Raw genomic sequence first — 12,454 nt, forward strand, 5'->3', positions numbered from 1 at the left:
GCGGATAAATGCATCTTCATAGGACACCCAAAACAGTTGGGTATACCTCCTGTCTCAGATCCGAAAGCAATAAGGGATTGTTTCTAGAATCGGGTCCTTTCTCAAGGAAAAGTTTCTCTCGAAAGAATTGAGTGGGAGGATGGTGGAGACTTGATGAGGTTATTGAACCGTCTCTTCAACTAGTGTGTGGCAGGGCACAGGGAGTTGTTCCTGTGGCACCTACACCAATTGAAGTGGAAGCTTATGATAGTGATCATGAAACTTCAGATCAAGTCACTACCAAACCTCGTGGGATGACAAGGACGCGTACTACTTCAGAGTGGTACACAATCCTGTCTTGGAAGTCATGTTGCTAGACAACAATGAACCTACGAGCTATGGAGAAGCGATGGTGGGCCTGGATTCCAAAATGGCTCGAGGCCATATAATCCGAGAGAGGATCCATATATGAAAACAAAGTGTAGACTTTGGAAGAACTACTTGATGGTCGTAAGGCTGTTAGGTACATATGGATTTTAAAAGGAAGACGGACAATGATGGTAAGTATCACCATTAAGAAAGCTCGACTTGTCATTAAGATGTTTTCCGACAAGTTTAAGGAGTTGACTACGATGAGACTTTCTCACTCGTAGTGATGCTAAGAGTCTGTTGGAATTATATTAGCGATTACTGCATTATTTATGAAATCTTGCAGATAGGATGTCAAAACATTGTTTCCTCGACGATTTTCTTGAGGAAAGGTTGTATGTGATACAACCGGAAGGTTTTGTCAATCCTGAAAGATGCTAACAAGTATGCAAAGCTCCAGCAATCCTTCTAAGGACTGGAGTAAGCATCTCGGAGTTGGAATGTATGCTTTGATGAGATGATCAAAGATTTTGGGTGTATACAAAGTTTATGAGAAACTTGTATTTCCAAAGAAGTGAGTGGGAGCACTGATGAGTATATGTTGTTGACATATTGTTGATCAGAAATGACGTAAAATTTCTGGAAAGCATATAGGGTTATTTGAAAAGTGTTTTTCAATGGAAAGCCTGGATTAAGTTACTTGAACATTGAGCATCAAGATCTATAAGGATAGATCAAAACGCTTAATGGTACTTTCAAATGAGCACATACCTTGACATGATCTTGAAGGTGTTCAAGATGGATCAGTCAAAGAAGGAGTTCTTGCCTGAGTTGTAAGGTATGAAGTTAAGACTTAAAACTCGACCACGGCAGAAGAAAGAGGAAGGACGAAGGTCGTCCCCTATGCTTTTGTCATAGGCTCTATACGGTATGCCATGCTGAGTACCGCACCTGATGTGAGCCTTGCCACATATTTGGCAAGAGGGTACAAAGGTGATCTAGGAGTAGATCACCAGATAGCGGTCTAAATTATCCTTAGAGGAATAAGGATATATTTCTCGATTATGGAGGTGATAAAGAGTTCGACGTAAAGAGTTACGTCGATGCAAGCTTAACACCTATCCGTATAGCTCTGAGTAGAGATACCGGATACGTATAATGGAGCAACAATTTAGAATAGCTCCAAGTAGAACAGTTATTTAAAATGTCTCCAAATGTAGCGTAGTAGTCGCATCTACAAGATGACATAGAAATTTGCGAAGTACATACGGATCTGAATGTCGCAGACCCGTTGACTGAAACCTCTCTCGCAAGTATAACATGATCAAACCCAGAACTCTTTGGGTGTTAGTCACATGGGGATGTGACCTTGAGTGTTAATCACATATCAATGTGAACTGGATTATTGACTCTAGTGCAAGTGGGAGACTGTTGGAAATATGCCCTAGAGGCAATAATAAATTAGTTATTATCATATTTCCTTGTTCATGATAATCGTTTATTATCCATGCTAGAATTGTATTGTTAGGAAACTCAGATACATGTGTGGATACATAGACAACACCATGTCCCTAGTAAGCCTCTAGTTGACTAGCTCGTTGATCAATAGATGGTTACGGTTTCCTGACCATGGACATTGGATGTCGTTGATAACGGGATCACATCATTAGGAGAATGATGTGATGGACAAGACCCAATCCTAAGCCTAGCACAAGATCGTGTAGTTCGTTTGCTAAAGCTTTTCTAATGTCAAGTATCATTTCCTTAGACCATGAGATTGTGCAAATCCCGAATACTGTAGGAATGCTTTGGGTGTGCCAAACGTCACAACGTAATTGGGTGGCTATAAAGGTACACTACGAGTATCTCCGAAAGTGTCTGTTGGGTTGGCACGAATCAAGACTGGGATTTGTCACTCCGTGTGACGGAGAGGTATCTCTGGGCCCACTCGGTAGGACATCATCATATGCGCAATGTGACCAAGGAGTTGATCACGGGATGATGTGTTACGGAACGAGTAAAGGGACTTGCCGGTAACGAGATTGAACAAGGTATCGGATACCGACGATCGAATCTCGGGCAAGTACAATACCGCTAGACAAAGGGAATTGCATACGGGATTGATCGAATCCCCGACATCGTGGTTCATCTGATGAGATCATCGTGGAACATGTGGGAACCAACATGGGTATTCAGATCCCGCCGTTGGTTATTGACCGGAGAACGTCTTGGTCATGTTTGCATGGTTCCCGAACCCGTAGGGTCTACACACTTAAGGTTCAATGACGCTAGGGTTATAGGGAATAGATATATGTGGTTACCGAATGTTGTTCGGAGTCCCGGATGAGATCCCGGACATCACGAGGAGTTCCGGAATGGTCCGGAGGTAAAGATTTATATATGGGAAGTCCTGTTTTGGTCACCGGAAAAATTTCGGGTGCTATCGGTAACGTACCGGGACCACCGGGAGGGTCCCGGGGGTCCACCAGGTGGGGCTACCTGCCCCAGAGGGCTGCGTGGGCCAAGTGTGAGAGGGGACCAGCCCCAGGTGGGCTGGTGCGCCCCCCCCACCAGGGTCTAAGGCGAAGAAAGAAGGGAAAAAGGGGAAACCCTAGGCTCAGATGGGCCTAAGGCCCACCTAGTGGTGCGCCCCCCCTCTCCCCCCCTTGGTCGCCCCCCTAGATGGGATCTAGGGCTGGCCGCCACCCCTAGGGGTGGAAACCTAGGTGGGGGCGCAGTCCCTCCCTTTCCCCTATATATAGTGGGGTTTTGGGCTGCCATACACATGAGAACATCTCCTTCTTGGCGCAGCCCTACCCCTCTCCCTCCTAGTCTCTTGCGGTGCTTGGCGAAACCCTGCTGGAGTACCACGCTCCTCCACCACCACCACGCCGTCGTGCTGCTGCTGGACGGAGTCTTCCCCAACCTCTCCCTCTCTCCTTGCTGGATCAAGGTATGGGAGACGTCACCGGGCTGCATGTGTGTTGAACGCGGAGGTGCCGTCCGTTCGGCACTAGGATCATCGGTGATTTGGATCACGACGAGTACGACTCCATCAACCCCGTTCACTTGAACGCTTCCGCTTAGCGATCTACAAGGGTATGTAGATGCACTCTCCTTCCTCTTGTTGCTAGATTACTCCATAGATTGATCTTGGTGATGCGTAGAAAATTTTGAATTTCTGCTACGTTCCCCAACAAGAGGTTTGGAGGAGGCCGCTCGTGGAGGGAAGCGGTTGGAGGGGAGCATAGACCAGCTGTGGTGGCGGCGATTTGTTCCTGTACTCGTGAACAAGCAACTGATAGACTAGCTAGCTCCTGCATTTTACTTATTTATACCCACTAATAAAGGGGTTAGTGCTTCCGCTCATCCGCCATAAAATTGTTCCCAAAGTTGCAAAACATTACCCAATGATGCCACCTGTAAGTGACAAAAAACATTTTACACACGGAAATCCCCCCGCCTGGGCCGGCTCACAGAGTAAGGACCTCCTATACAGAGCTCTGCATGCTGGGAGAAGACGCAGCGTGGACGTTTAGGCCGCCCATGTGCGGGCGTCCAGTGTTTTTTTAATTCATTTATTTCTTTTCGGTTGTTGCTTTTTCTACTTTAAATTAATTAGGACTCTAGAAAAGTTTCAAAATTTAAAAAGTTGAGAATTTAAAACAAAAGATTCAATAAATCATAAAAAACTTGTGGATTCCAAAAATGTTTATGATTTAAAAAAATATTCAAAAATGGTCAGTATTTTTTCCAATATTTTGAAAAAGGTTCATTTATAGAAAATGTTTTAATTAAATTCAAAAAATGATTACCAAAAAGTTTTGAAAATATCATGAGTTTTGAAAATGCCCAAAAAGTTTGGAAACAATTTGTGAATTAAAAAAACAGTTTCTTGATTTCTAAAATATTCGTTGACTCAAAAGATGATCATGCATTTCAGAAAACATTCGTTATATAAAAAAACTACGAAATTAAAAAAATCCACTATTTCCAAAAAAATGTTCGTCGATTCTAAAAATGTTTTCTGATTAAAAAAAGGTTCACACTTTTGATAAAAGTATTTGCAAATATTATAAATCTTAATGAATTCAAAAAATATTGATGATTTTAAAAAGTTCACAAATAAGTAAAAATGGTCACGGATTTTAAAAATTATTCACGATTTCAGATATCTTCATGCATTTTGAAAATGTTCATGATTTTCATAATTTGTTCACGATCTCACAAAAATATTCAATTTTTTGAATATTTTTATGTAAAGTAAAAAAATAAAAAATAGGAATAAATAAAAATAGAAAAGACGAAGAAAGAAGAAGAAAAAACAGAAAAAAAAGAGAGAAAACCTCTGAGGAAGAAATGCAAAAATCCCAAAAATAGGATCAAAGATACGAGGGGGTACACGCTAGGTCGCTACGCATCAAATAGGAAACCCCGCCGCAGTAGCACTGGAAATATACGTTTTAGATAGGGGAATCCGCCCACCTAGGACGTCAAGTGCAATGAGAAAGAGAGTGATATTGTATCTCGGTGATGCAGCAAAATACGGTCATAGGCATTGGAGATTATGATTATTTTTTCCCTGTTGCAACGCACGGGCCCTTTTAGTAATATTTGTTAATGGGGAAGCAAGGAGACCGGGTAAGGTGTTGCTGCTTTCAGACTCGTATATGCCAGGTGTCACCGCGCTCGAGGTGGTCTCCCATTTTTTTCCTTGGATGAGCAATGAACAGTTGAATCAGGCAGACGATTTGCCGTCCAGATTCTGAAAATCACACACGAGCTGATACACATGAGCAGGGGCGGAGTTGGGCCCCGGGCACCCAGGGCCCAGGCCCGGGGCGTGGAAATTCTAACAGGCTACTATATATGTGTGTTTTTTCTGCAGGCCCAGGGCATGGAAAAGAAGAAAGCCCAAAGCTTGATGGGCTGTCTCGGCTGGAAGGATGAAACGGACGCACCAGGCCACGATCTAACTCCGACGTTCAGCTCGTCGCAAAAAAAGGGAAACGTCCAGCGCTCGCTGCCGCCACGACCTAACTATCGTCATGCACGACGACACGAGCACGATCGCATCGCGCCGTGACTCCAGCGCTCGCGCCGTCGTCCACCGGCCGCCTCCGCCCCTCCCACTTTCCTCCTGCTCCCGAGCTCGCGGCCACTGTCCTCGACTCCTCGTGTCCTACGTTCGCTGGCGTGGACTGTGGAGCGCCATCTGCTAGTCTGCTGGCTGCTTGATTGCCGCATCATAGTATTTTGGGCGATGATTTTCTGGTTTCCCGTGATGCTTTCCACTTGTAGTTCTGTCCCACGTTCTACAATGTTAATGTGAACTGAAATTTAATTGACATAATATGTCTGTATCAATGTATGTATACAGAATACAGTCATATATGCAGGGTGTTGTTGAACTCGAAGTGTTAAGCTGATGTAATGGCCAATTTCATTTGATATTGTAGAAAAAGAAGATGAAGAGATTTTTTTCACCAGTGTCTGCCATGGGGGTGTCTACACCTATCATTTCAGATGGAGGGAATCAAGCTGCTGAGGGGACAGAATCAACACGACAGACAAAAACAACCGTAGATCTATTCACAAGTATTAATGATGATGATATTGTGTATCGCTTTCAATCATATAGGTCTCGCAAAGGGCATTTACCTCGTCGAAGTGGTAAGGTTTAAGATTTCTATCAATGATAATTGTATCACTCAATGTTTATGCCATTTCTTATGAAATTTTGCTTTTGATTTCATGAAGGTGTTGGCTCTTCTTCCACTGTTGATGAGGTTATGCGAGGCACTGATGAAGCAAACCATTGATTTGGTACTCTTTTTATCACGTACTGTTCTTTGTAGTTTTTTTTTCATGTTTTTATTAAAAAATTGTAATTATGTTTTTATATATTTAGTTGTACCATTAAGCATTGAGTTTAAATTCTAAATTTTTTGTGCGATTAAACCATATTATGTATGGGGTATCCTTTGTGATAGCTAAAAGCCTTATGGACGTTATGTTTTTCCCTCGTGGTGAAATTTTTTTTGGGCCCGGGGCTTGCTTCAATCCTGACTCCGCCACTGCACATGAGCTACAAATACCAAATCCACATGGTTGGGGGCTTGGAGCCGACAACCAGTACTACTAACTGAACATATACTGTCTTAATCGGAACCGTTCTCGTGTACTAACTGAACCTACAGTGCTAAGACTAAACTCTGGTCGTATGAACAGCTCCACTATAAATTGCTAACACTAGTAACATATTGTACAGAAGGCCCATCCTACAGTAAGACCATCCGAAGCTACGACTGAATGCCCCCATTTCATGTATCAGGTCCCAAAAATTAACTTCATGCCTTCATCTGTAAGACTGTAGTACTGCTGATGATTCATGTCAACTAAAAGTAATGAATTGCTCATCTGAAGAGACGGTTTTTCAGAGAGAAGCACAGCCAGGAACTCGGGGTAATCATCACGAGCATCCCCAACCTTTCCCTGGAAGAAGTGAATTTCAATCGGCGATCGCTGCAACTCCTATGAAAGTCTTTCCCAAATGAATGACTGAAAAAAGTTCGGCATATTTTCGGCAGGAATAGAACGGACGGGAACACTTGAAACATGCAGACGACTTGCCGTCCGGATCTTAAATTGCATATAGGAGTGGTGCTGATTGGCTCCCAATACCAAACTCACACTATGGACCCGACAGAATTGGGCAGGCACAAAAGGGAATACCAAACTCACATTGTGGATCCGACAGAATTTTTGGCAGGCACAAAAGGGAACAACGTGCATGCCAAAACTTATTACCCCTAGAGTGGGCACTGGTTCCCAGATTAACATTTGGGAGGACCCTTGGATCTCTTCTAGCGAAACCAGGAAACTTGTTACCCCTAGAGGAGGAATTATGTTAACAAAGGTGGAAGATATAATCGACCCCCACACGGGACAGTGGGATGAGGCACTATTGCATAGTGTGTTCTCACCAGTGGATGTGCACAGAATACTTCAAATCCCCCTCCATGTTGAAACTATGAAAGATTTTGTGGCGTGGCATTATACGAGATCTGGAACTTTCTCAGTTTGTTCGGCATACCATGTGGAGTTCGATCATCAGTTCGGACGTCATTACGCAAGCTTGAATAGCCCAGGGAGTGCTCAGTTGAATGCAGTTTGGAAAGAATTATGGCAACTTCGCCTTCCAGGGAAGATCAAACATTTTGGCTGGAAAGTATTAAAGGGGGTATTACCATGTTACGGTGTTCTCGCAGGCAGACATGTACCCTTAATCCCGCAATGCCCGCTGTGCAAAATTGGTCTAGAGGATATCCAGCACTGTCTATTTACGTGTATCCGTGCATCTGAAGTGTGGGCTGCTCTAGGACTATCGGAGGTGATTGAACAAGCTGCTCGGCAAGACCGATCCGGCTCTATCACCCTAGATATATTGATTCGGCTGCGCACAGTGACACATACCATACCAACAGCCGAATTTATTTTGGTGGCCATGTGGTTCATTTGGTGGCAAAGAAGGCAACGTACAAGAGGGGAGACAGTACAGACACCGGATCAAACAGCTATTTCTATTCAAGTACTTGCCATAAATTTTGTTCGTGCTCATTCACCAAACCAGCCTATATGTAGGATTGATCATGTATGGAAGAAGCCAAGTGCGGGAGTTGTAAAAATCAATGTCGATGCATCATTTCATGAGGATAAGTTCACAGGAGCTTGCGGAGCTGTTGCACGAGATGACCATGGCAAATTTCTGGGGGCAACAACTCATGTCCTACCACATGTGTCTAGTGCAGGTTCAGCTGAATTATTTACTATTCGATGTGGTCTGTACCTAGCAGCGAAACTGGGTTGTATGAAGCTTATCATCGAGTCTGATAGTTTGACTGCGCTGGAGGCCATATCTGATCCTAATGCCTACATGGGAGTGGATGTCCCAATCATAGCAGAATGCTCCCTCATGTCAATGGATTATACTTCTATCAGTTTTGATTATTGTACTAGAGAGGTAAACTTCATAGCGGATGGTTTAGCAAAGCACTGTTTCAGCATTAGTAAATCAGAAGAGTGGGAGACCATCGTCCCTGACTTTATTCTCCATCATTATGTAAACGATCTTGCTGTTATTTGAGGAATAAAGTTATTACGCTAAAAAAACAACAACGTGCATGCCAAAAACAAGAAGAAACTTTCGTAGAGTGTAACTACTTGGCAGAAATCTTATCGATTTGGGGCGTAGGATACCAACACATAAGCTCTTGCTAAGGCAGGTCCAAAATGGGCAAAGAGCACTCGACCGAAAGGCTGAAAAATCACTTCATACAAGTGACCGAAACATTAAGCAAAAAAAAAATGACATTGTCTTATAAAAAGGTGCAGTTGAAATGTAAATTGATGCGAAAAAAGTCCTTTCCAATGATTATATATCTGTAAAAACATCTACAATTTCTTACTGAGAGCAGGCTGTGAAACTGCTGCCCTGATTCTGAAACTGCACACGAGTGATATGCACGAACAGACACCGAACTCGATTGCATTACATGGATCACAAAATCAGTGAGGCTGCTAGCTGAGCATATCCTACCCTGTTCCATCCTATTCCCAGCCATACCCATGTAATAACCTACAGTGCCAAGAGTCTAAACCCTGGCGGTATGAACAGCTCCAGCTATAAGTTGCTAACAGTAGTGACATATTGTACACAAGGCCCGTCCTACAGTCCACCATCCATCCGACGCCACCACCGATCGATTGCCTGCTTCTTCACGCATTAAAGGTCCCAAAATTCGCCTCCATTCATGGCTAATGGCTTCATCCGTAATCATGTAATGCACGGCCGATCGATGATAATGGCGACAAAAAGGACCGCACGAAATTCCTCATCTGCACGGAAAAGTTCAGGGAGAAGGAACAGTCGGAGAGTTACTCGGGCCGGTGATCATCACGAGCGTCTCCACCTTGCGTGGAAGAGAATTAATTGGTGAGGTGAGGTTGGCGCTTACGAGTTTACGGCGAGTCGTCGTCGTCGTGGTCGTGGTGGTGGTCGTGGCGGAAGGCCATTTTGGCGGTGTCCTTCCAGAGGGACGCCTCCATCTCCTTGTCGAAGAGCCGCTTCTCGGCGCGCCGCAGCGCCGCCTCCAGCTCCTCGATCCGCTCCTGGTTCCTCTGGTGGAGCAGCTCGTGCAGCCTCCTCTCCAGCTCCACGGCCGACACGCCGTGGTACCGATCAGGGTCGTCGTCGTCCTCCTCCTCCTCCTCCTCCTCGTCGTAATCGTGGTGATGTTGATCGTCGTCGTCGCCGAGGTCGCTCTCGAATCCCTGTCGGCAGTCGGCAATGTCGTCGTCGTCGTCCGACGGCTCTGCTCCGCCCTCGTCGCGCTCCTCCCCCGTCGAAAACGGCGGCGTGTCCGCGCCGTAGCCGGCGCGAACGCGCTGGAGCTCCGCGTGGAACTCCTCCTCCAGCACGTCCATCCTCCTGCGGCTCGCCGCCTCCATCTCCGCGCCGGAGGAGGAGGCGGCCTGGTGCCGATGGTCCTCGCAGCGCGCGGTCGCGGCCTGCGGCTCGTTCCCGTCCGTGAGGCAGCTCGACGCGGCGGACTCGGGGTTGCGGGGTTCGTCGTCGGCGCCGGTGTTGGCCGTCGTCGCCATGGCCTGCTGGCCTTTGAAGTCCCTGATGAGCGCCTCCATCTCGGCCCGCACCCTGGCCATCTTGTTGAACTCGTCGGACGTCTTGGCCAGCAGGAACACCAGGCTCAGCCCCACGCTCAGGTCCGACGGCCTCGTCGTCTCGCCGTCGCCGGGCGGCGCCGCGCATGGTGCTGGAATCGACAATTGCTCATGACGTGCTCGACACCAAACAAAATTCGGTCGACTGCCAGAATACCACCGCGAAGGGAGAGTTCGGACGAACGTACCTGATGAGGCAGAGGCGCCCGAGGCGTCCCTGAGCTGGCCCTCGTCGTCCGCGGCGACGATCTCCTCCTCGAGCACCGGCTTCGGCGGCCGCGCTTTGCCGTCGCCGGGGCGGCCCTTGCCGCCGAGCCTGGCGAGCCGCGCCCAGCGGAACCTGGGCATGAGCGACCTGGGCCTGGGCGTGGCGGCGGCGGAGGAGGGCGGCCCCGCGACCCCGAACTCCTCGCCGTCGTTGAGGTAGTCGAGGATCCTCCGCCTGTTCGTGCCCTCGGCGGCAACAGCCATGGGGACCCGCGCCGACCGGCCGGCCGGCAGAGCGGAAGATGCGAAGGAATGTGGAATGTGGCCTCGGATTCTTGGGCCGGCCGAGGTGGAAGGAGCAAAGCGGTTTTCAAACGGGAGCGGGTCGCGGTCGTGGGGGGAGGTCACGGCGGGGCCCGCCGACAGCGACCTGTCTAACACCCTTCCCCTCTCTGTTTATTTATCCTCTTTTAAGAAAACTTATTTTGTGCCTGATGATGGATGGATGGAGTGTCAGATGATGATGAGATGGCATATGATTATTTATGGCGAGCTTGTTTGTGTAATCAAACTTGAAAAGATGGCATGATGGAGCGTGGCTTTGATCTGCAGGTAGGTCAGGTGTTGCGCGCTCCGATTTGAACCGTTGGCATTTTGTCTCTGTCGGCTGCCGCTCCTTCCTGCATTTCGCACTTGCAACACGACTAGGTGGCCAGCCAGGTAACGGACACACGCAAGGCAACCTCAGCTCAGACCACCGGCTCAGGTCCCCGGCCTCATCGAGATCATACGCAAACGCGAAGCAAGCGACCAACGGAAGACCCAAGCGATTACGACTCCTAAATCCTAATCATCATTCATCATCGCTGCCTTTTTCCCGTTAGAAAGAAGCAATCTAGCCAGGCAGCCAGGGTAGGGTATATCCATCTGACCGGCCGGCTCCCGTTCGAATCGCCGGCCAGCTGCCCGAGACCAAGTGTACGTATGTGTGTGTGGAGTAGTATATAGAGTGACCTGGCCGCCCTGGGCGTGAGAGCGACTTCGTCTAAAGACAGGCGACCTAGCTAGCCGCGGCATGGAGGAGAGGAGAAGATGCCGCCATGCGGTGCGGTACGGGTCCGGACGCGAGACAAGACGAGGCGCGACGGCCGACGACGGGACAGCGTATCTCTTCCCCGATGGGCACCGCTCACCTCGCTCACCGCTGCTGACATGACTACAGGAGTATTCTAATCTAATCTACTCCTTTGAGCGATTCAGCCACGGCTTGCTTTTGTGGCGTCGGCCGGCGCCGGAGTGGAGCCGACGGGAATAATATCGGCCCTTCTCGAGATGCTGCCAGCGCCATTTTCTTACTCTGAGAAGATGCTCGTTGGGTCGTGCATCGGTTAAGCTGCATGCCGTCTGGGCGCAGCCGACAGGCGGAAGAGGACAGCGGCGGCGGAGGGGGTCGGCTGCCTGCCGCGGGACGGGCAAGACGCCATGGGCGCCGAGTCTTTGCGTGCGCACGTCGCATGCGCTGCGTACGTGTGGCAGAGGCGCGCCGTGCCGAGGCGTCCGCGCGAACTCTTCCGATGTGGTGGCCATGGGATGGGATCCAGCGTGGCATGACAGCCTCGCGGCGAATGGACTGGTTGCTATTTTAGTACTCCAAACTAGTATCTGCAGTGGATAAGAACAAGGATTTTGTCCCTGCGTGCCCAGTTGGCCTTGTTTACTTCATCGGCTTTTCAATAACAAAGGGATAAAAGGGCTGTAGGTGAATGAAATCATAAGCAAGTGGTCGTGCCGGAGTGGTTATCGGGCATGACTAGAAATCATGTGGGCTTTGCCCGCGCAGGTTCGAATCCTGCCGACCACGCTCCTTTTTTTTGGTTTCTATTTCCCTCGTCTTTTGTTTTTTTACCTCTCACATGACTGCTTCGTCTAACTGGGCCTGACCATTTTTGAAGACAAAACCGGGGCTTACCTTTTTTTTTGAGGTTTGGAAGCACTTTATTAACTGGGCTGTTGGGCAATATACAAATCAAGTTCGGCCAACATTGAACTCCCTCTTCTCATGGATAATCTGCCCCTGGGAAAAGGCTCCCATCTTCCTTTGCATCCCCTTTACGATGACCGAAGAAGCACCCATGTGATTACCCTGAACATTCACGAC

General features: G+C 47.8%; 1 protein-coding gene and 1 non-coding gene across 2 annotated transcripts; one reads left to right on the forward strand and one right to left on the reverse strand.

The window, feature by feature from the left end:
• Positions 1-8,754: 8,754 nt before the first annotated feature.
• On the reverse strand, positions 8,755-10,738 carry LOC125520389 (protein POLAR LOCALIZATION DURING ASYMMETRIC DIVISION AND REDISTRIBUTION-like). Its single transcript, XM_048685311.1, has 3 exons — positions 10,278-10,738; positions 9,366-10,181; positions 8,755-9,246 (listed from the first exon to the last, which is right to left on the reverse strand). The coding sequence occupies exons 1-2, from the start codon at positions 10,558-10,560 to the stop codon at positions 9,370-9,372; spliced, it is 1,095 nt and encodes a 364-aa protein (XP_048541268.1). The 5' UTR covers positions 10,561-10,738; the 3' UTR covers positions 8,755-9,246; positions 9,366-9,369.
• A 1,337-nt stretch (positions 10,739-12,075) lies between these two features.
• Positions 12,076-12,157, forward strand: TRNAS-AGA. The gene has a single exon. It is a non-coding gene; the product is annotated as a tRNA-Ser (tRNA).
• Positions 12,158-12,454: the final 297 nt, after the last annotated feature.

Source organism: Triticum urartu, chromosome 7 (genome assembly GCF_003073215.2).
Source record: "Triticum urartu cultivar G1812 chromosome 7, Tu2.1, whole genome shotgun sequence".
NCBI lineage: Eukaryota > Viridiplantae > Streptophyta > Magnoliopsida > Poales > Poaceae > Triticum > Triticum urartu.